The 24,662-nt window shown below is 31.5% G+C and overlaps 1 protein-coding gene across 1 annotated transcript in view; it reads left to right on the top strand.

The window, feature by feature from the left end:
* Positions 1-24,662, top strand: part of LOC148628905 (glutamate receptor ionotropic, NMDA 3A-like) — a 52,633-nt gene that overhangs the window by 17,216 nt on the left and 10,755 nt on the right. Inside the window, exons 2-6 of the mRNA XM_088540497.1 lie at positions 10,944-11,530; positions 13,083-14,127; positions 20,463-20,596; positions 22,911-23,061; positions 24,308-24,598. Coding sequence (XP_088396623.1) covers positions 10,944-11,530; positions 13,083-14,127; positions 20,463-20,596; positions 22,911-23,061; positions 24,308-24,598 — 2,208 coding nt within the window. The remainder of the gene's footprint in view (positions 1-10,943; positions 11,531-13,082; positions 14,128-20,462; positions 20,597-22,910; positions 23,062-24,307; positions 24,599-24,662) is intronic.

The raw sequence follows: 24,662 nt of genomic DNA on the forward strand, positions 1-24,662 counted from the left end.
TTGTCGGTTGCACGTTTTTAAGCTTCTTTTCTGTCAAAATAAGGAATAGTTGACCATATGACTAGTTGGCTATTAACAAGGGGTTTTAGGGTTGAAAGCGATATTTTTCAACTCGCGTGTTAAAAACAACGCTAGCTATTAATTAAATGGTATTCAGCTGTATGTTGCTTGATCTTTAGCCGAAATGCCAACCTGGAAATATTTTAAAATTAAGTTGTGAAAATTCGTCATAAAGCATACTGGATCCTGTAAGTGTTTCTCAAAAACATTAAGTTTGCTAATCAGTTTAACCTATACTGGTATTATTTTTTTTAAATGAAAAAACTTGAGATAGATTTAATGCAACTGAATGTTTCGTCCAAAGTATGAAATGATAACTGCTATAGTCGACTTCAAATACTTTGTCACATACTTCGTTGATTTATTAGCAATACAACTTGGATGTATCAAACATTGGTTTAATACCACAAGGACAATAACTGTTTTTTGTCTTCTTCGAAATATAAAGAAATGAATCATAACTATTTTATTATCACATTACGAATATTTACTACAAATGTTTGGTGGTCATATTCAGCCATTTTTGACAGATTTTCGAACTCTTTTGGTTTTATCCTTTTCATACATCAATATTTTATTCCCAGTGACCCCCACTTCAACACACCTTAAATGTTTTTTGAAAAGTTTCTATGAAATCCTTGTTATTCCTTTATAGATGAACCATCCTATGATAAAACTTATGGAAACTCTAGAGAATTACTTTCCGGCCAAAATTTTGAATGATTACATCTAAAAATCGAGCACTCTGATCCATTTTTTTTTCTTCTTTTGTGTTTATTCAAGCATAAAAGTTTTTAAAAAATTTCTCAACCCTTCGATTAAATAGAACAATGAGTGTCCTTCGGTTTCACAGTTCTACAGTTCCTTTCATCTACCCCGGACTTGACTTTTTATGAACATCTCGGCGGGTGTTTCTAAAAAAGCAGAGAACGCTTACCCGTCTGGTGCACCTGGTCCATGCTCCCAGTTTTAATAGAGTCCGAGTTGCTCATTTGTCTTTTTTGATTTGTAACGTATTATTTTGGTTATTTTATGTTCTTTGTTGTATGTCTGTTTTCCCTGTCTGGTCTATGTCCCTTGATTACATTCATTTGATTTCTGCTAGAATGGTGCTTCCCTGGATAGGACTATTCATTTTTGCCTCTGTTTAACATCATACTAGAAAGAAGATATATTACTCTGCAAAATGTTTCAAATAATGACCTGAAACTAGCGTAAAAATATTGTATATTTAAAGAAACAACAAATAAGTAAACGCTTATTTTTATAATGAATTTCCCGGTTCAATTGGGTTGAACGAAATGTTTGCATTTAATATATTCTTGCATTGTGATATTACTTTTATTATTATTTACGCTTGGTTTATTAGTAGAAGGGGTAATGACAATATCACTGAACTGATAAGCAACTCTAGGCAGTATATAGATTTTATATTCATTTTACCACAGTTATATTTTTTCAAAGGAATTTTGAGAATGGTCAATAAATTTCAACAATGTCACATCCGAGCTCTGGCGTGTTTATTTTAACTTTTCAGTATGCTGGGGTTCGCGCTACGTGTTTTGTGTATACTTATAGGATTGTTCATGTTGTGTGATTTTTCTTTATTTGTTGGTTCTAGCCTTTCTTTTTTCTCCTAAATTTCCATTTTTACGATTTGGTAGTTCTGCCTTTTTTGTCAAAACTTTTATCTCTTAGAAATGCGTAATACATGGTTATATACACAGTATGTCCAAATATTGTTTTCTACATCTTTCTGTCATTTCAAATACCTGATTAAAGAATTAATTTTAAAGAGTTATATTCATACTTATTCTGCATTACAATAATGCCGGAAATTCTGACATATAAACAATAGTTTTGGATAGACTATTAATTTCATTATTAATTGTGTGTCTGTTTTCCATGTCTGGTCTTTGTCCCTGGATTACATTCTTTTGATTACCGCTATAACCTTGGTTCCCTTGATTACTCTTTGAATCACTGTTGTACTTTATACTTAAGCGCCTGAGGTTTCTTGTCATTTCCAGTATATTCTTAGAACAACAAACTAGCTGTTTTCATAGTAATACTGGAGTTTTTTTTACATGTGATTTATTATTGTTTTTTTTGTTTTTTTTTTGTTAAAAAAAACGTAGATTGACTACTTAAATCGGAAAAAAACAAGGTCAGTCGTAAAATATATAAAAATAATAGAAATACAAGAAAAAACCAACAGTTTCATAAAATGGAAATAAGTTTAACTTGCAATGATTCTTTTTTACCATTAGCCCCTTGAATGTATTTTATTTAGTTCTATATCTTCCGGGAGGAAAAGAGTTATGTTAATCATCGCGTCTTCTTAACGGTATTTCGCTAATTAGAATTTAGAAATTAAGCACGATAAATTTCACCTACATTTTATCCTAATCGAATGATGATATTTATCTGTTTTGCTTCGGATAATGTAATTCACACTATCAGGAATATATTAACACCTGGGATATTAGCTCTGAGAAGGGATAAAAGTTACACTACGTCAATGCCATGATTAATGTTATCCTGTTGATGTCCATGAAAGCGATCACCCTATCAATGTATGAAATTTAAAAGGTTGGATTACCTACCTGTGTGAATTTATTTTTAAAAATCAGAACCGAAAGCGGTTTGATTAATATCCTAAAACCTTCCTTTTTCAAAATAAGAGGTCTGTTTTCTAAGTGCTTGGTATTTGGTTGTAACCTCTTAGTACCCACGATGTCGATATTTACCAACCCTAACTATATTTTTTTTCCTTATATTAGCAGTAGCACAAAATTCGACAAACTCTCCTGAAAAACTGAGACTTCGTTCCTACTATTGAAAACAAAGCTATGGCATTGTAGCTCAGTTGATATACTCTGGTAAAACTTATCAGTGCTGGGTTAGGATCCTATTTCGATTGGTTTTGTTTTGAGTTCTTATTGTGTATAATTCATTTTCAATCTTGAACTTCTTATGTATTTGGTTCTAATTTTCCCGATGATGAGATATTTCTCCTTGAAGCAAGAGTACAGCATACCGAAAATTTCAATATTTATATGATAGTTATTTTTGTAGTGTGAATTAAAAATGATTCCCTGGAATCACCCAATAGTTTTGGTTTATTCTGAAGTGTATACAAGTAAGACATTAACCGAATCCGTTTAGGACTAAAATTGTTGTTCGATTTACAAAGGTTTAACACGCATTGAATTGATACCTTAATCAAGGGAACCAAGGTTATAGCGGTAATCAAAAGAATGCAATCCAGGGACAAAGACCAGACATGGAAAACAGACATACACAACAAAGAACATGAAATAACTAAAATCATACATACAAAGTAACAAAAGCATATGGGCAACTCGGACTCCACTAAAAACTGGGAGCATGGACCAGGTGCACCGGTAGGGTAAGCGTCCTCTGTTTTCTAGAAACACCCGCCGAGTTGCTCATAAAAGTCAAGTCCGGGGTTGACAAAGGAGGAAAGGAAAACTATGAACCGTTGAATAAATCAGTTTTCATGGTGAAGATGGATACACCATAACGATCCACGAGGACTTAAATGGACTTTATAAGTGTCTGGTTATGACAGGTTTTGGATTAGTCAGGATTATGTTAAGACAGGTTTCATTGTACAGCTGAACATGAGTTGCTATATGAGGCAGCGAAATTGAATTGATAGCTGGTCTGTTTGTATATAGGGAACTTTAAAAAGAGAGCACAAAGAAAAATAAACAAAATAACAGAATAATCAAGAATTAAATAAGATCGGTATTATTTTGATTATTTCATGTTCTTTGTTTAGAGTGCCTGTTTCCCTGTCTAGTTTTTATCCCTGGATTACATTCTTTTAATTTCCGCTGGAATCTTGGTTCCCTTGATTGCTGATTAAACGGACCAAAACAATACATCACGTACTTTTTCGTTGGGTTCGTGCTTTTCATTTCGTGATGGGAATTTTTTATATTTTGTACGGTTTGGTCTTCGTATTGTGTACTTTTGGCGATCCTGGTGCTGTTTTGTGAAATAATTTCAATTCATTTGTACCTTCATTATTTTTCTTCCTTGTATTTAGAATCCAAACTCAACAGCAAGTGAGAAACCTTGATTAAATCTGATAAGAGAGAACCTTCTATTGCATTTTATGTCTGGTATGTTGTTGTCCTTTTCTACCATTTATTGCGAAACGATATCAAGGAGATCAGGTTTCAGGTTTTCAGCCGTCGGTGTTGTTTATTGGATTCCAATAGATATAGGCGATATAGACAAGATTCTTTGGTTTTGTCCATTCTCTGTAATCTCGATAATGTTTTTCGCTATAATGGTTTAACGTGTTAAGAAAGCTTTCACTTAATAAAATTACTCTGCTTTTACATCTTAAGACTGCCTGCATGAAAAAAAAACAATGTTGTTCTCAGTAATTAATAGCAGTGAATTGATTTATCATTGATTTTCGGTATGATATTTGTAACAGATGAATTATGGTATTAATTTTAAATAACAAGCAATCAGACATGAAAGTCAGTTATTAACCTTTCAGAAAAAGTAGTATGTACATTGACGCGATACCAGCAAATATAAACAAGATTGATTTATGCTTTGTGCGGCATGTTTTCGTCAGGAAATTTATTAACATTTACTAATAGATCTTGGTATATAACTTTTTGCATTTAAAAAAAAATACAAAAAAAAATAACAATTGGTAGGATGTAGGCATTTTCGGAATGGAAGGATTAAAAATGATAATAAGTTTTACCATAAAATTTCAATTTTCTGTTCATTGACTTAGCTATAAATATAAAAGTAGCATTACTTTGAGTGGATTTCATTTCAATTAGACCATGCTCCATTACAAACTTGCACAAGACATTCAACATAAAATATGTTTATTGTAAGCTTTTATACCGAAACTGGTTGATGCCTGAAAAGAAACAAGTCTTTTAATGGAAATACTTAAACCCGATACAATCAGACCAGTAAAATCTTAATTGATTACATATCATGAAAAGCATGTGCTTAGAATAGAAATTGATGATACTTTCGCAATATATCTTATTGAAGGTCTAATATTACGCCAAATCTTTGATTAAACGATTTTATGTCACAATTTGTTTTTAGTCTCTCTGTTTTTCTGTAAATTGTTTCTTTCAAGTAGGTCGAATCAATCGCTTCGTTAAAATTGCGCTACTGCAAACGTGAAGATTGAAGCGTTACTTTCAATGATTTAAAATTTGAAAATGTTGTGGTTCCTATGGGTATTGCTGCATTTAATTACTTATTGGTTGATAATGGTTTAACGTCATATAGCAGATATGTCACGCAATGCAGGACTCGACTCAGGACAAGAACGATTCAAAAATCGAATAGACTCAGCTTCGTGATAGTCCGAAAAAGTTAGACATCTCTTCACTGTGCTAGCTGACAGAAGAAATATGCCACAAGTAGGCATGCAACTCGACTTGGGTATATTATTCTATGCAAACTAGCTGTCACTCTATCCCCTATATTTCGCGCGCTTGGCAGAGAAGCAATTAATGTCAATTTCAAAGTCTTTGAACTGACTCAGACCAGGATCTAAACCATGGACCCCCACTTGAGGGAGTCGAGAACGCTATCTTAATACCGTCGAGGCTGTCTGCTCTTTTGAGTCATACTTTAAAATCTGTTTCAGTCATTCATTTACAATTCTAGTACTTGCGTATGTTTACTATATACAAGACGTAATACTTTTATGACATATGGGGAGGACATGGTTCGAGCGATATTGAGAAGTCTTCACTGAAAGAACAAAGTGGAACCTGTATGACTATAATATCAATGCATCAATACTAATGTATTAACCCATGATATGTTTTCAAAATGTTGAAAGTAATGTTAAATTTGAATCACTGCCCTCCCATACTCTCTCGACCAATATATACTATTCTATCCTATATGTCAATGTCTATACGAATTCAGTTGGTTAAAACAACCATTTCTTTGGTTTTATTTTAAACAACTAAAGTTTCGTTTTTGTAATGTGTGTGCTGTCTTGATTTTCTTATTAATTGTTTTTATATGTAATTCTATATATTTTATTTTGTTATTTACATTATGTACGTGGAATGTCTCTATGTCCTGTTTTCATGGTTTGGGATTGTCTTTTGTTTTTTATGCTTTTGTATTTTTCCAGATATTTACTACATAAAATGTATAAATTTCATTAAATCTGTAAATCGATCCTTTATTGACGAATCAATCAATGAAAAGGTGGAGAATGTCTGACTATCAATAGCATGTAGTTATGTTTTCAAAACTAAATGAAACCATATAAAAAACAGACAATATACGGTTATTACTAGCACACTTAATTTTTGTTCTCGTTATATTAAAGAATTGGCATCATCTAGTTTCGCAAGTAGTTATAACAATAGTTATATAATATATAAGAAATTTTGAGAAAACAAACCGGACGATTATTTTGAACAAATTATTTTAACTTCAACAAAGGATCAACATGTCGATAAAAAAAATATATTAACATATTTCAATATGTTTATAAATATAACAATTCAATCTAATAAAAAAAGGGGGTCATTCACCAATAATATAATACAATGTGTTATGTTTTAGAAAATGTTATCATTATCGTGTGAAAACATCAAATTCAAATGCCAGTCACCCGTGAAGTGAATATAATTGATGACACGTATAATGCTCATGACTTTTTCAAAGTATCATTTTCAGAAAACTTTTTCGTTAAGTGGCTGTCTTTGTAAGAATCATGCAAAATCTAAAAAAAATGTGATACACCCCAAAAAGGCTACATATTTTTATTTTTGTAATTAAGTTGTTTTATGGGTCTCTACTACGAAATGTGTAATTATTCATTCAAATCCGCCTGCTCTTAGGAGGTAATCAACATTGAAAATCGAATAGATTCTAATGTATTTGAGTGCCATTTATAGAGTTATCTCCCTTAATTTTGAAATATACAGTGCACTCTATATAATTTTTATCTCCTAAGAACACGGGTTACATGAAAAATTAAATGTTTATTTCTGTTTACTATGGCAATTCAAACAAAATATAAAAAATAAAAATATGTAGGCTTTTAACCCATGAATCACATTTTGCATGATTCTTAGCTGGAGTGCTACTTAAAAATTGGAAATTGAAAATAGCGTATTTAGGTTTCTGATGAGTTGTTGGTAAATGTTTATGTTGCTCTTAAGTTTAAAGAATCATAAATAAGCCCCCCCCTCCCCTTACATGTCCAGATTTACATATTTAACATTTATATATTCTCACATATAATTAATTTTACCACTCTTTTAATGATAACATTTTTACCCCCTCTCCCCAAACTTCTTTTTCCCCTTTCGTCAAACGTAGGGATAGCAATATCTCATCCGTTGCTATTCCTACACCAATAAATGGAAATTAATGAAGTTTTCACCAAATCTTTCTTACGTATTTCCATTTGTTTACCTTCTATTTAAGATTTTTATCTAATGAAGGATAATAACAAAATTACCGAATAAATAAAAATATAGGTAATTGTCAAAATGAAAAGTCAAAATAAAAGAAAAGTCCGTATCTCAAATGGCAATATCAAGATAAAAACGGAAAGTTGGAAACCACAACGATGGTCATGACCTGGTACAGGCATTTTCGATAGGAATGGTGTGTTAAACCAGGTTTTGAGGTTTTAAATCTACAAGCAAAACACGGTTTTTTTTTTGTTTTTTTTTTTTTTTTTGTTAAGGAATAAGGGGACACGAAAATACCCATCCCTCACCACTTACTCATCCAGCACCGATCGATGAAACTCACACACAAGCTTATATAGTTACAAATTCCCATTGTGCACCACTTTTTTCTATGTTGATATAAATATATTTGGAAGACGAAATATGCATGTTATTAAATTCCGGAATTAAGTATCAAATTAGTGAGTATTAATTGCAGTTTTTTTTAGTTGTATTTCTTTTAAAAAATCAATCGGTGCAAATAAATCAGGATTTAAAGGGATAAAATGTGAACCTTCCAACAAGTTACACAAAAAATGATTATATTCATCATCATTGTTTTCGTGCATAAACTCAGTGATACCTTTGAAATTACCCAAAATTTCTCCGATTCATTAAAAATTTACAATTTTGGACTCACTAAATCTCAACACATTTATTAAACAATTTCATCATTCCTCTTCCACCTGAGCAAATAGATATAAGAATTTCTGCTACCAAAAAAAATCTATTTATTTTTAAATTACCCTATATTTATTGAACAATATTTATACATAACAAAACAAAAACAAAAAAAGCTAAGGCAGCGGTTGTGGTACCGCACCAAAATCTGATCTCGAGAACTGATTATACAGCATTTAAAAATGGTCAAAGTGGTGCTTGATATCAACAATTGTTTGAATTATTTTTGTTGTGAGAGTTTCAACCTTTGAAAAACTTCCCACACAAGGAGCATTGAAATGCTTTTCATAGTGTGGGTATTTGTCAAACTGTTAATGTTATAGTCGATTTGTTCCTTAACATTTATAAATGAAGGTTTATGGCTTACTCTTATTTTAAACATAAAGCAAACCCCGAATTCAGTCTTCATATTCAGGCGCTTAAATAAGTGTCGTTAACCTTCACTCGTGACATTGAACAAGTTTACATTATTAACATTATTTTTACACCCATTTTGGTCAATTTGTTACAAAAAGTAAATTGTTATTTTATAATAAATCAATAATTTTTCAGGTGAAAGTTAACTGATATCTTTCAGAATCACTCTGTATTTATGTACATTTCTTGTAAGCGCAACTCTTCTTAAACCACTATTAGAGTTTTGATGATTTTTTATTGGACTGTTGAGCATTGTATGTAGATGTGCAAAATATGCAAAGTAGAAAATGGATTTTAAAGGGAGGTAATTGAACGCAAGGGGTTTACAGTTAACATTTAGTCTATTTTTTTAAAAGGAGGATGTTCTCTTTGTAAGCATAGCATGTCTAGTTTTCAATATAAGCATGATAATAATACAGTGTGTGTGTGTGCGTGTGCACTTCTACGTCTTTAAATCATTGTGGACAATTTGCTTCAGTTTTAATGCATTTGTAACATATTATTACCCCTAATTCGTTTCATATATACTATGATAGTTACTTTCATTTCTTTTTGAGCATTACCTCATTAAAATATATCTACGAGAAGTAAATATGAACTACCATCGACACGATTTTTTTCCACTGACTGTGCAATATTCATACATGTATTTTATTGTTCTTGTTTGTCGTTATAACGCGAGGAACAGCAGATTTCTTTTTCTTTTGATAAATGATGTGGACTTGAGTATAAGTAAATCACAGTCTAGGAGCATGCTAAACAATAGTATTATTTGATACTGGAATCTTAAACAAAGAATAAACGATTAATTATCTACTGTGGATCCCGGCTTTCAATTATACCACTTAATATCTATTTTAAGTTTTCTTCTTCGGGAAAATGTATAGACAATTAAAATAGTTCATTTGTACTTAGCAGGAATAGGGTTTGTAAGTCTCGTTCTAGTTTCATTTTCCTTTCCGGTATTTTCGATGAACAATGTTTTGAAATCCGAAGACCGATCTCCATCTTATTGTTTCCTACCTGGATCTCCTAACACTGCATTATAATGCAATATCTTCAATTTTTTGCTTTTCTTAACATTTTTATGATGTAAAACTGGATATTTGTAATTTTTAATCGGCCTTTTTACACAAAAGGATGTTTTGCTCGTAGTACTGAACTCAACGCTCTGTTAATGGTCAATCTCCATGCATTTTAAAGGTAAATTAAGACCCAATCTAGTGAAACAACGGAGTCAGGTGACGAGACTTGCATACCCTATTTCTACTTAGCAGGATTGCTTTGCATGAGGAATTCTGCCTAGACTGGAAAATATATTCATCTTTGATATTGTTGTGATTTACGAAAATTATTTAGGATACTCCCCAGTATTGGTGTCAATACGTTGTGATACATTACACTTACCTAATGTCCATTGACATTTACAATGTCAAAATTTACAACTGCGACAACATAATTCTTAGCAATTATAATGACTTCGCGCAATAAACAATATGCACATGGAAAATTTATGTTATTTTTCAATAGACAAAATTTTTATCATAGCCAATTCTTAAATAATTGAATAAACTTTTGGGTTGTTTAAAAAGAAAATACGGAAACAATTGTTTATAGGCGTAATCCAAAATGCAACTATGAACCGTTAAAAGTGTTTCTCACTACATAAAACTTAGCCCAGCCACTAAAAAAATCTTTAAATGTACCTTTAAATAATTCATTTCAACATCAAATATTACATTTGTAATAAAATATGGATAATAACAAATTGAAAAACTGATTTAAATTAATTTTTTAATTACCAATCCATATACGATTTAGACACTTGAGTATTGTAGAGGTGAAACGAGGTGTAGAAAAACTCAACGAAGAAACGATTTTTTGGGGGTTTTTTTGGACTAGATGTGCTTTGCATGTAATGTATTTTGAGAAATCAATAACATTCAACTTCCACATGAATTAACTAAAGCAAAGTGCCAATTCCATACACAATCTATATATTTTTTTATCTCGAAGGTGCAACATCCAAATGAAAAACTAATGAGGTTCGTAACTGTGAATTTTGGGCGGGTAAATATTGTAGATAGTGTCACATGTAGTATCAATTTCAATAATTTAGCAAAAAAAAAACAACAACAACAACTTCAACAAACAAACAAACAAACAAACAAACAAAAATAAAACAAAAAACAAAAACAAATGACTAGAAATGACAAAAAGCTATAACAACACAGAAAGACTAGCTCACAGAACTGAATTTTATATTTTCAGATTAGCAATGACCCCTTACATCTGAGGATGGAACCAATAGTGTCTCAGATTGTCAAAGGAGTATATACTTTTTTCTCAGCAAATTTCTGGTTTGAGTTTTTGATTTTAGTTGAACAGGAATCGATTTCTGACGGATTTTATAGTGAGCTCAAAATTCTTTTAAGTGATAAAAAATGGAATATAGCTGTTTATTTTATTTCATCGAAATTTTCCAGGACATATATATGCAGTTTTATAGCAAAAATTTTAAAAAATGAAAGAAAAATTGTTATGTTGCATTCAACGCCACATTTGGCGAAAGTGATATTCAAGTGTACACAATACGTTCCTTCAAGTATTTCATGGTTTTTGACAGATAAAGTGTTCACTCGGAACAGATCTCTTTTGAAATATTACCCTGTTGGAGCTTTAGCGGTGGCTGTAACGGAGCAAACGTATTTAGAGGAAATGTTAAAAGATAGTATGAGTGTTGTAGTTGAAGCTATTGCAGCAATACCTGCTCGAGTCAGAAGTTTTTCTCTTTCTTTTAAACATGACTGTTGGAAAATAATTGATAGCGAACAGTTCATAGGAGAATATATTTACAGGTAGGTTATCATGTAGTGAATAAATAAAGGTGAAATCTACGTGACTTTGTTAAATAGTGGAGTGGAAGACGACGGTATACACAACACAAGGGTATGCACAACACAACAGAAAAAAAGAAAATACAACACAACACAAAGCAACACGGCACAACATAATACAGCACAAAGCAACACAAAACAATACGATACAACATAATACAACAAACAGCAACACAAAACAACATGACTCAACACAAAACAACACAAAGCAACATGACACAACACAATACAACACAAAGCAACACAAAACAAAATGACACAACACATTACAACGCATACCAAAACAATAAAACACAAAGCAACATAAAACAACACAAAACAACATGACACAACACATTACAACGCGTACCAAAACAATAAAACACAAAGCAACATAAGACAATACAATACAACACAAAAAAAACAACAAAATACAACACAAACAACACGACACAACAAAATACAACACAAAGCAACACAAAACAACATGACACAACTTATTACAACGCATACCAAAACAATAAAACCCAAAGCAACATAAAACAACACAAAACAACACAAAGTAACACAAAGCAACACGACACAACACAATACAACACAATACAACACAAAGCAACACAAAACAACATGACACAACACATTACAACGCATACCAAAACAATAAAACACAACAAAAAACAACACAATACAACACAAAACAAAACAAAAATAATTTGAAGCAGAGCAACGTTTGTCCATTAAAGTTGTTTGTTTTTGCCACAAAATTCTTTACCAGTTTTCCAATAAAAGGCGAAATTTTAGAGAGATAGTTCTTGTATCTATCTAAATTTCCGCCGTAACATAAAAAAACAATAATTAGAAAACCCCTCAATCTGCTAAGAACTCCAGTAACAAAAATACTCAGCAGATCAGATTTCGCTAATCAGACGAAATCTGAATATTTTTAGATCATTATAAGTGTTGCCTGTATTCTCGAAAAGAGTTACGTAAGACTCAATCAATCATATGGAATCAAATCACAAATTAGATGAAGGAGGAATTTGTTACTTTCTTAAGATTTATATTCATTGTTTTCTTTATCGTAATAAACATTTTGTACAGAATTTGCAGTATTATATTATGAAACCAAATGATGATGCATTTTTTAAGTTAAAATGTTCCGATATAGAAACACCATTGAATGTGATCACGTTCCTATCCCCGTTAGTAGCGCGGTTTAGAATAAATTGCCTTCTAACATGCTGTGTATGATTTCCCTGTTGAATAATAAGATAAATATTCACTAAATACCATGCTATTTATGGCAAATACCTGTTCGTTCCATGCATGGATAAAAAAAGACAGCAAATTAATTTCCACTCTGTAGCTTTATACACCATTCAGGCGGGTTTTAGATATTGATTCGAAAATGTTTTAAAAATTAAATGTATCTTAAATGAAATGCCAAAGGTTATTATACAAAATAAAATTATCAAAAAAGTTATGTTGGTGAAACTGTCCATTTTTGTGTCAAAACATTTGTTGTCTATTCCAGAAAAATTCTTGACGTATCCATGCAGGGTATATCAGGCAAAATCCAATTTGATAAGGACGGAATCCTTATTAGAAGTTATATAGACATCCAACATCTTGTTCGGAAGGGGCGAAAAAGTGCCTGGCAAAAAATCGGTTATGTTCGAAACGAAGATGTGTGCCCATTTGGAATTCTTTGGCCGTACGAATCAATCCAATCGCATATAAGAGGAGGGAAAAAGCATTACCGTATAGTTACAAACCCTGTTAAACCATTTGTTATCAAGGATACTGACTACGGGTTAGACTCAGAAACAGGGAAGTGTTTAAGGTTTACTCCCTGCTTAGAGTTGGCTACAAAAGATAAAGTAGGAACAATTGAAGCTCTCAGGGATTATGAAAATGGTGAATATAATTCAAGTAACCCTTACAATATCAGCTGCTGTAGGGGATTGACTGTGGATCTGCTAAATCAATTAGCCGCCGATTTAAATTTTGAGTACACCATGTATGTTGTACAAGATACGGAGTATGGTAAGAAGATAAACGGGTCGTGGACAGGTATGGTCTATGATTTAATGGAAGGAACTGCGCATATGGCCATTGGTGCTTTCAGTATTACTACCACACGTCTTCGTGTTATAGATTTTACATATCCATACTTCTTTTCGGGTTTTTCTGTTCTATATCGTGATATTCGGTATAGTATTTTACATGCATTTCTAGAACCATTCCATACATACGTTTGGTATTCTATCTTCATAACGGCAACCATAAGTGGAATTTGCTCATCAATTTTTGAATGGAACAGTCCATTTGGATTAAACCCATGGGGAAGAAAGAGGAAATCAAACTACTGTTTGGCATCAGGATTAACAATGGTGTATTCATTACTATTTGGGCACACTGTAAAGACAAAATCTCCCAAATCATGGCCGAGCAAAGTGTTACAAAATTTCTGGGCCTGTGCTTGTATTTTCATAATGGCGGCTTATACAGCAAACCTAGCAGCTTACATTGCAGGGAAGCACGCAGGCGTAAACTACAACGACCTATACGACAAAAGAGTAAGTATAAAGCCTACTTGACCATGTGATAGCATTGCCGTTATACCAAAATATGTAAGTGTCTGTCTTCAAAAGAACTTATGAAAGAATTTCGATGAAGACTTCCGTGTTGGTGTAACACTTGTGAGTAATTTAATGGACGATGCATGAAAACATGACAATGGTCAATCTAAGATTTTAAAAACGGTTTATCAGCTATTAACTACTGGATTGCTTAAGTGTTAGTTTTTCTAAGAATCGGGCAGATGAAAAATATCAGATACATGCACGCCAGAAACTCACCGAAATGACAGTATGATTTCACTCAAGGATACTTTCTCTATTTGAAAAGGCCATCATTTGATCTTTACATCACTTGATTTGCTCAGAAATATTTCAATAGAATGTAAGAAATATGAGGTTATTAACAGAGTTCCCTGATTTGAAATTTCATTTTCAGTAATTTCAGTAATATTAACTCAATTAACCCAAATTGATATGGAAAATCTTTTTTCCTCTTGATTCCGATTGTGTAAATTTCAAACCGGTAGGGGTTTTTTTTATACCATATTTCACCCACTGCCTGATTCTTACAGAGACTGACACTTAATACCGGATGATTCCCCGTAGGTTTAATCTAGGATTGTAACTTAGTACATAATATAGGGTAGTACAAGACAGGGGTAGAAATACAAAAAAGAGAAATGCGTCCCGGAATGTTACCATTTTATTCTTTATGCTGTTATATCGAATTGCGTGTTAGATACGGTCTGAAAACTTCCCGACAATATCAAAAAATGGACAATTTGAAAAGTATATGATACAGGCAGTATCAACCAGTAAATGCTTCAAAAGGATTTTAAGACTTTATACAAAGAGGTGTGTTATTATTTACAACTAATGACAAAAAAAAATGAATAAAAATATCATACCAGATATTAAAATATAATTAAAAAAGAAAAAAGTAGCCACAAATAAAATGGTAAAATGGAATTAAAGTCCATATAAAATTCACTGTCTGTGGTAAGGTTAATCATGGTGTAAAAAAACCCAACGGAATAAACAATGCTTTTTTGGTCTACATATAGTGACGTTACGCGCGCTGTTCTTACCTACAGTGGTAACACAACGTTACGACGTTTTTGGGGATAATCAGAGGAAATGTGGACGCTATTTTTCTTTGATAACAAGTTGTCAGATAAATAACCACGAAAAAATCACAACTTTCTGTGACTAATGATCAACCGCACCATGCAATCTAGAACAGCTTTGAAGAACTCAGTCTGATGTTCACAATGTATTATAAATTACAAAATTGCTTTCATAAAGAAATAAACAAGAGAGCAATACTATTATTAGTAATCCTCTTGAAATAAATATTCATTAAACGTTATTTTATTTTAAGTGCGTTTGGTGTTTGTAACATATTCCCATGTACCTTCTTTATCTAAAGACATATTTAAAATATTTGTGTCGGTGCCTCATTCAGTAATATTTTTGTTTGACTCTCTCCTGTTGAAAGTTTTCATGGGGAATAAACACAAAAAAAATGTTGCTGCAATGGTTGATGTGCTGTGTATTTAATATAACATTTTCCCATATCCTTTCTTTCTCATAATGGTTTTTTTTTTCACCGAACGCGTGTATTAACGTTATCTCTAGGAAAACTGTGATGGTAAAAAATAAAACAAAAGGTTTTTATAGGCCTAGATGCGAATATGTTTTTTTAATAAAAAAAAACTTTCAGCAACATACATGTATATTTAATTTAATGGTTAATCTAGATGTGTGTCTTTTACAATAAGAATGACATTTTCGAAACCGCACTGGTGATTTTTTTCTTTAAAAAATACGACAATATCGCATTTTAATTGTTGTTTTGAATAAAATTCTAACTTAATAATGCGAATTGTAGCTGTTAAGTGTAAACTCGTACGAAAAATTCGCCAACCATACCTATGTAACGTCGCTTTTACCGTTACTGAAAACGTGATTTTTATGGCGTTGTGACAGTTTGTAAGATTGGTGAAATATGCTGTTGTAAGAGTAATAAAAATCAGAAATTAAAAGTCTAGGACTTAATGAAAAGCTGAGAAAAATAACAGTTGTTGTTGGAAAACGGAATGTAGCAATAATATAAAAATAACACGTGAACTTTGCATAAATTGCCGTAATGCGAAAAAGAGCATGTGTGACATTTTGTAAGACTCAATAAAAGTTGCCGTATTTCGTAATACTCTGTTTTTCTCTAAAAATATGTTGAAATTTATGATTTTGAGTAAAATAATATTACTTAAATGTAAAAAGAATGTACCCCTGTCCATATATGATACTCCTTCTCTTTGTTTGAATTGGTGTACTAGTTCTGTTGTGTTCTGTGGGACAGTTTTGTTCTTGGTATTTCTGAACAATTGTTGGGGAATGAGGTCACCATGACTTCAAAATAAAACAACATTAAAAAACCTGGATATTTGCCAGTTTTTTCAAAAATAATAATTTTTTTTTTTGTGATATAAAAAATAATTCATAATTCGATAAATTACTACAGGTTAATTAGTTTTATCGCATTTTTACCGGTCGATTACGCAGCTATTTTGAAACAAGTACGAACAGCGCGCGTTAAGTCAGTATATTTTTATGGGACAACAGTCTTTTCTGTACTTAGATCTGTACTTTTGAGAAAACTACACTTTAAACGCCCCCTAAAATCAAACAAATCAAATCAAATAAAGAACGATAACTCTTGCAATGTGATAATTTCATGTTACAATCTATATAAATTTAATCTCGAAAGCGCAACATCTAAATGAAAAACTAAGATAAGTTATGTGGTCTATAACTGTTTCTGAACAAGAAATAAAATAAAGTAAATTGTGTTGGTTTTTGACATACATGAATCATCTCCTGTCTGATTTTCTGAAGACTGCTACTTAATACACTTAAAATACAAATTATACGTGATAAAAAGAAAATTTTCGGCATAACGGCATTTGCCTGGGTTCAGTAGCACTCGGCGAGAGGAGAAAAACCACTGACTACGCAGGCAAAATATTGTCAAATGATCTTGGGAGGATTAAATTTTTTTAGAAATGTGCTAAGTTCAAGATTAAAATTTAAAGATTAAAAATAGAATCAAAATCTTTTTGAAAGCTGTTTTTAAAATTAATTCACTCATGATACATGCAACATAAAAGTACATGTTTGTCAAAGGGTTTTATCTAGATATGACCCTTGTTAATAGACCTTGAAAAAGTATCATACTCAGAATAAACTTCTAGTATTCTAACAAAAAAATACAGAAAGAAAAGGTTTATTCATCTAAGGGTTTCCTACGTCTCGAATATCCTTCGTTTCATTCTCTATAAAAGTAGGTCAACATTTAATTTCATGGAGCAATATTGAAGTTTATTGACCAATAGAAATGTTATTGTGGCGGTTTGAAGTCTGCTTTATATCTGCACTCTCGATCGACTAATAAATGCGTCTGCCATTGTAATGGGAAATAGCGAATGAATATTAACTTTTTAGCAGTGAATTTTCTATTGTGCGTTATTCGTGACAGAGATTTATTGCCTGTTTATCCCACCGTTATACAACATCTAGAAAAGACAACTACAGTTATCTCTAGGCGTAAATTACTGTAATCTGTTGTAACAAACTTCGTTCTATATTTTTTTATTATTTTTTTTAATTGCATTTTCGCATCTAGGCTTAACTATGTCAAGTCAACTGAAAATTTATCGATGATGTTTTCAGGATGTTATCCTTTCTCTCTAAATACCCAGAGACGAACTTTGTTCATTTACAAGATAAATTTCAACTTAATTGAGTACATAAATTATACGGAGTAAGTAATTCTTAAACAACTTTCTTCAAAGAAAACACCACAAGAAAGTGTTATAAATATTTCATGGTAGTTCGTTACAATTACAAGTTTCACAATGCAACCACAATTTTAAAATTTGATTGTCTAAAATCTTCCTGTGCAGTGATGCAATCGACTTTATAAGAAATTTATCAGGAACTTTTAACATGAGGTATAGCATACGATCTGTAATTTCTGAATAACAACAAAAATCTCAAGAGATACAATTATTATCCATTAACAAAATGTCAATTTTTCATATTTGTGCAAGTGATTGCCCATAAATCACCGCAGTTAGATATTATATAATATACTGTTAAAACGCATTTCCACTAATGGAAAAAGTCACGTTCAGTACAATCGTAGGATATAATTAATCGCCTCAAACGCCTTCCGTTACTCTGGGATTACAGGGTGTTGCTTCAGAAAAAAACAAAGCGGGAAATATCATTTTGTCGAGACCGATATTCAAAGAAAAAAAAACATAAATTCAAGTACCTTAAGGCACTGTTTCTGATAATTTTGCATGTCTGTGAATAATTTGATATTTAACAATCTACCAAAACATATTAAGCTTACTTACATGTCTAGGGAAATTAGTTTTTGTTTTCGTATCAATTTGCATAGCTATCATATACGACGGTAATTATACTCTTAATGTAGACTACTGTAGAGATTTATTGCGTTTGTAAAAATGGAATCCCTGTAAACCTGTAAGGAGATTTAGTGTGATTTAGTGCGTTTTTTTTCCCACAAAAATGGGATCACAATTGAGATATAGGGAGAATTCGTGTTTTTGTTTCAAATAAGAAAATGGGATCACTGTAGAGCTGTTGGGAGATTTAATGTGTTCATTTTCCATAAAAAAATGGGATCACTGTAGAGTTATAAGGAGATTTAGTGTGGTTGTGTCCCACAAAAATGGGATCTCTATTGTAATATAGGGATAATTCGTGTGTTTGTTTCCCCATTTAAAATTTGGATCACTGTAGAGCTTTTGGGATATTCAGTGTGTTTGTTTCTAAATTTCTATTTAAAAAAAAACGGGATCACTGTAGAACCATAAGATTTAGTGTGTTTGTTTCATCCTAAATATGGGATCACTTTAGAACTATAGGAATAATTCATTTGTTTCCCCCCCAAAAAAAATGGGTTACTGTAGAGCTATTGCGAGAATTGGTGTGTTAGCCTCCCACCTAAATAAATGAGAGGTTTAAGGAGATTTAGTTTGTCTATCCCCCCCCCCAAAAAAAAAATATGGGGAGATTTAGTGTGTTTTTTTTTCTACAAAAATTAGATCACTTTAAAGCTGTTGGGAGATTTGATGTGTTTGTATAAAAAAAAAAAAAACAATTACTCTTACAGAAAGTTTTGTTCCGTACTCCTGACCATGAACTCGGTTAGTGATTTCAGGGGAACAAAGGATTTTACCCTTCTGTTGCAATAAAAAGTTAGAATTCATTATTAGTTATTTCATTTTCTTTTCAATTTCCTGCATTTGTTGTCTCATTAAAATTTGAATTGATATTTTTCTTTTTAATTAAATATATAAGCGCCGAATCTGAAATCATTGACGACTGCCTGATTTATTTACTATTTAAATCACAGAAGATGACTTAAGAATTCTTTTCTGAAAGCAATTTGTAACTAATAATTCGATTTTCGTAAGGGTTTTATGGATTCGATCAGAACTAATTATTGTTGGCTTACTATATCTCTTGGTCCTACTAGTTATGTAGCTTTTTCTTTGCTTATTATGTCAGTGACACATGCCTTAAGAGGTGAAACGACACTTATCTCCAATAACTGTACAAATTAAATCTGACCGCGTTAATAGCTAGTTTCATGCCAAGAGTTAACCGATGAGTTAATCTATTGTGCTCTCACAAGTCAAATGCTGAATATTAACAACAAATAACTGATTTTAATGCGTTAATCAGGCGCGTAGCTGCCGTTAGGCAAAAAAGCTTTTGCCCGCACTTAATTTTGCCATTTTTTCTTTGTATTTTACAAGTCATAGTGTTTGACTTTTGAATGAGTTTATTAAAATTTGTCGAGTTTTCTCTACGTCATGATGTTTCTGATACAGGTCTAATCACTGTCAATATCCTTTGTTCATTTTAAATAGAATGTGGAGTTATTAGATGGTTTTCTATCCTTGCAGATTTTGTCAGATCAATTCATTTATCAATTCACAGTCGTTTGGGTTGCAATATAAAACTGCACAGATCTCTCGGATTGATAAATAACAATCCTGTTCTTGACCCTTTTGCTTTCGTAATATTCCATTCTCTATTCCTCTGTGAATAATCTCGTACAGTCTTTTAACCGAATTATATGAAATCTATTTACAGTCCAGTGCTACTCGGCAATCATTACTCAGAATTGCTTTGCTCTCCAGTGGTCATAAAACCATTCAAAATCAACAAAAAATAAACCTGAATGTTTTATGAGCAAATATCGCTTATGGTATAATCAATCTCTTTTTTAGCTTTTGAATATTCGTGTCGGTGTGCTTGGTGGAAGTGCAGTGGACTCCACTTTGTCTAAATTAAACTCCAGACTGTTTCTAGCAAGTCAACGTCATCTGGTGCCAAGTTCCGATGAAGGAATTAAAATGCTAATGTAAGATTTATTCACTAGTCATTTGTGTATTGATTCTGTATTGTCAAAATAGTTGAATCACGAATGTTACAAATTACCTTTCAAAAAAGTCATTTTTATACAATTGGAAATTGCATGTTTTGACCAATTTACGGAAATAAATGGGAGTACATTTTGAAAATATATATTTTAATTAAATTCTTTCTTAAAATTATACATTAGTCTTGTCCTTGAACTATATATTAGTCTTGTCCTTGAACTATACAAGTCATGAAAAAGGATATTCCTAACTTTACAAATTATAACAAAATAAATTAACTTTCCGTTTAGAGATAAAAATTTCAGTTCAATGAATGCAGGCTTGAACTTTTCATTTTTTGTCATGCATCAAACTCATTATGTAAGTAGCACGTTGACTTATTTAAACACTAATAGATTATTTAGTTATTTAACATGTCAGTGTGAGATAGCTGTAAATTCAACTTCATACATTATCACAATTGTACTAAAGGATGCACTTTAAGGAGGTAGACCTAGTGTAAGGGACATTAATCTTGAAATCAGGGATGTGTTTGTATCATATTCAATTTCATCAAAGCCGATCAAGCTTTCATTTGAAACAGAATGAAATCAATCCAAGTTACTTTGATACTTACATTAGATTGATGTAAAATGCTGAACACAAACATTCAAATGATTTGAAAGAGTTATGTCCCTTACCTTAGGTCTACATCCTTAAAATAAACCATTCGTTCATTATAATTTATGCTGCTGTTGAGATGTTAATCTTTGAAACACGTGACTTTGCAATATTTATATGATAAGTATTTTTGTATTTCATTCATTCATTCATTCATTCATTTATGCTACCTTATTTTTCTTAAAATTTGTACAATTGGCAAATCTACAATTTTCGAAAGAAATTCTATGCATATAATATACTATGAATAAACAGTTGGCGTATACTGGAAGGGGAAAATTAAGTTAATTTTTCTGACAGCTGAGCTTTTAGTTAATGTCAACACTCTGGTTTAAATTAGGCTGAAAATATTCGATATCGTCTATTCCATTTCTTTTCCAATATTGGATAAATCGTCAGACATTTTTGGTTTCTGAATCAAATAAGAAGTACGTGATGTTAAGTAATAATTTTTTACCAAGCAGATCTCAAACCATATGGTCGGCTTATAAAATTTGTTTAAAAGTTATGGATTTCCGTTTCAACGCTTAACATAAACCAATCAAAGGTCTGCTTCACATATTCAATCATTCCTTCTAATCAATTCAGATTTCCTCATCCGGACAATTATATTTTTCAATATCTTTTTTATTTCTTAGAAAGTTTTAAGAATAGACGTTTGTTTAAGAGATGAAAAGTAATGTTCGATTATCGTTTGAAGGTTAAAATATGGTGCTTTGATATTTTATATTAAGATTTCTGAAATATTGACCAATGATGTAACTATTACCATTATAAGTTCTTGATGATATACCGAAAAAATCATTCGTACTACAACTAACGGCATCACCCCAATTTTGTGCTTGAATTCACTGAAGAAATTAATTAACTGATTCATTATTAGTTCACGATGTGGTCCTTTTTTATGCATCCCATTTGTTGTCTTTCAAGTGCTTTGATTTGTTTTTTTTTATTATTATTTAAGTAGCAGTCTTTGTAAGGATCATTTAAATTCTGTAATATATGATACATTCCAAGGAAGGATACACTTTTCTATTTTTGTTAATTAGTTTCTCTATAGGTCTGTATGATAAAGTGTATAATTATTCATTCCAATCTCTCTGCTCTTAAGAGATAATCCACATTGAAAATCTAACAGTTTACTTTGTATTTTAGTGTAAAGTTATCTTTCTTGATTTCAATTCTACAGTGTATTCTATATAGTATTCATCTCATAATAACAACAAAGGTTATATGAAAAGCCAAATGTTATTTTTTGTTTACTATAGCATTTTAAACAAAATATCAAATATAAAAAATATGAAAGCTTTCCAACCGTGAATCACATTCTGCGTGATTCTTATCCTTCACCTTTTTACCAAAAGTTTACTCTAATTCTGATGATTTAAAGTACATTTTGAATGTTCAGTAAGAATATGACCCAAGCTGTAAGTTGTGTTTCGTTGATTTATCTTAAGTTTTTTTTTCTTATTTTTCTTCTTAAAATACAATGACTTCAAAACAACTTTTTTTCCTATTGGTAAAAAGTAGATTTATGCGACTCACGTTTGTCATCTTATAAATGCGTTTATGTACATGTGTCTGTTATGATTAACAACCGAAGAAAACAAATCATTATTTCTTTTTTAATTGAAGAAATGATGAGATAGATGCTTACCTTGGAGACAATCCCATTCTTGATTATGCAAGAGTAAAACTAGATCCTAAATGCCGCTTGAGGTTATTGTCTCGTACGTTTGGGGAAGACGGTTATGGAATAGGATTACCGAAAGGATCTCCTCTGAAGGTAATTGTACCGAGATATATATGTAATTCTTCGGCTTCTGTTTTTTGCTGTTAGTTTCCAGTTTCTAATTATATTAATGACAATCTTTAAATTAATAGGAATCTTCGAATCTCTGATTATATTTTCTCTGCCTTTCTTGAATTCACGTTGCAAATTTTAATTGACTTGAACGCATTCAATAAATATTCAAATTGAATTAATGTTGTCTTTCTGTGTATTGAAAATTTACACATTTTGTTTATGTTTTTTTATTGAGTTTGTATTTCTGTATCTACCAACGTTACATGTATTAAATGTTCACTCTCCTATGGTATCGCTTGAATTAAATACAGAGGCACTTTCCATCATTAAATACATATTCGTTTTAAAGACCATTTCGTCTTAATTGCGGGGTATGCCAATATATTTTTTCTTTCGGGAAGATAATTCTTATTATTTATCTCACAAAACTTTGACAAAATGACCTGTTATGTTTTAAATCGTAATTGTGATAGTATAGTCCACTTTTCCATGACACAATTGCTTTACTTATTTGTGAGAGTATACCAGATATTGTAAAATGGTAATGATAGAACTGTAGAAACGTTTCATCAAGGAGAATGATAGAACTGTAGAAACGTTCATTCAAGGAGATTTTTATGGTTATTATTTTCTTGCCGATCGAGTTGTTCAATTTTATTTGGACCCATGTCAATATGTTATGGTGATATATATTTTTGTCTTTAGATTTTTTAATATGGATTGTTTAATCCTTTAATAAATCTTCCTGTGTGTGTGTGTTTTTTTTTATAATGTTCTACTTTTTATACCGAGTAGAATTATTATGTAGAAGTATTATGTTTCACATATATTGTCAGTAAAAAGTAGGAGAAATTTGTATTTAATTTATTATAAAACTTTCAAAAAGAAAAAAAGCTATTGAGAAACTTTCTAATTTTGTAAATTATACCACAAATTGTTGCATACATCACGCAATAGCTCGATAAACATAACTCGCGTAAATGACGTGAAACAAGCATTATCCAGAAGCTTTCAAAACCTTAACTTTATCATGAATCATCTAGGGGAACATTTTTGGTAACTGTGTTCCTGTCATGCTTGAGCATATATCCGATGGATTACAGGTATTACTGCAAAATTATTTTCAAAAAATAATGATAATTTATTGGTGTTTTGCAAGCTGAATTAACTTAGTTTTGATTCATGCATAAATTGGAACAAAACAAATAAATTTGCAATATTTCAGATACCTCTGTCAGAGAAGATCAAACAGTACCACGAAGATGGCTATATTGATGATTTAATAGATATTCATTTCAAAGATAAGCAATGCTACAAACAGAGCATTTCTAAAGAAGATTCGAGGCTGAAGGCCGAGCACCATGCTGGTCTCTTTGTCATGTTGTCTGGTGGTATAGTCCTCAGTATAATTTTACTAGTACTAGAACATGGTATATTTAAATGGTTGGTGCCGTATATAAGGAACGTAAAAGCTCCTAGCTGCTGGAAAAGTCCACATGTTTTATTCTTTAGCCCGGTTAGTATTTTATTGATAAGGAATGGCGTATAAAGGGTAATAACAAAATTGCCAAACTGATAAA

Source organism: Perna viridis, chromosome 1, assembly GCF_037379345.1.
Source record: "Perna viridis isolate PV_CMFRI_1.1 ecotype Kerala chromosome 1, ASM3737934v1, whole genome shotgun sequence".
Lineage (NCBI taxonomy): Eukaryota > Metazoa > Mollusca > Bivalvia > Mytilida > Mytilidae > Perna > Perna viridis.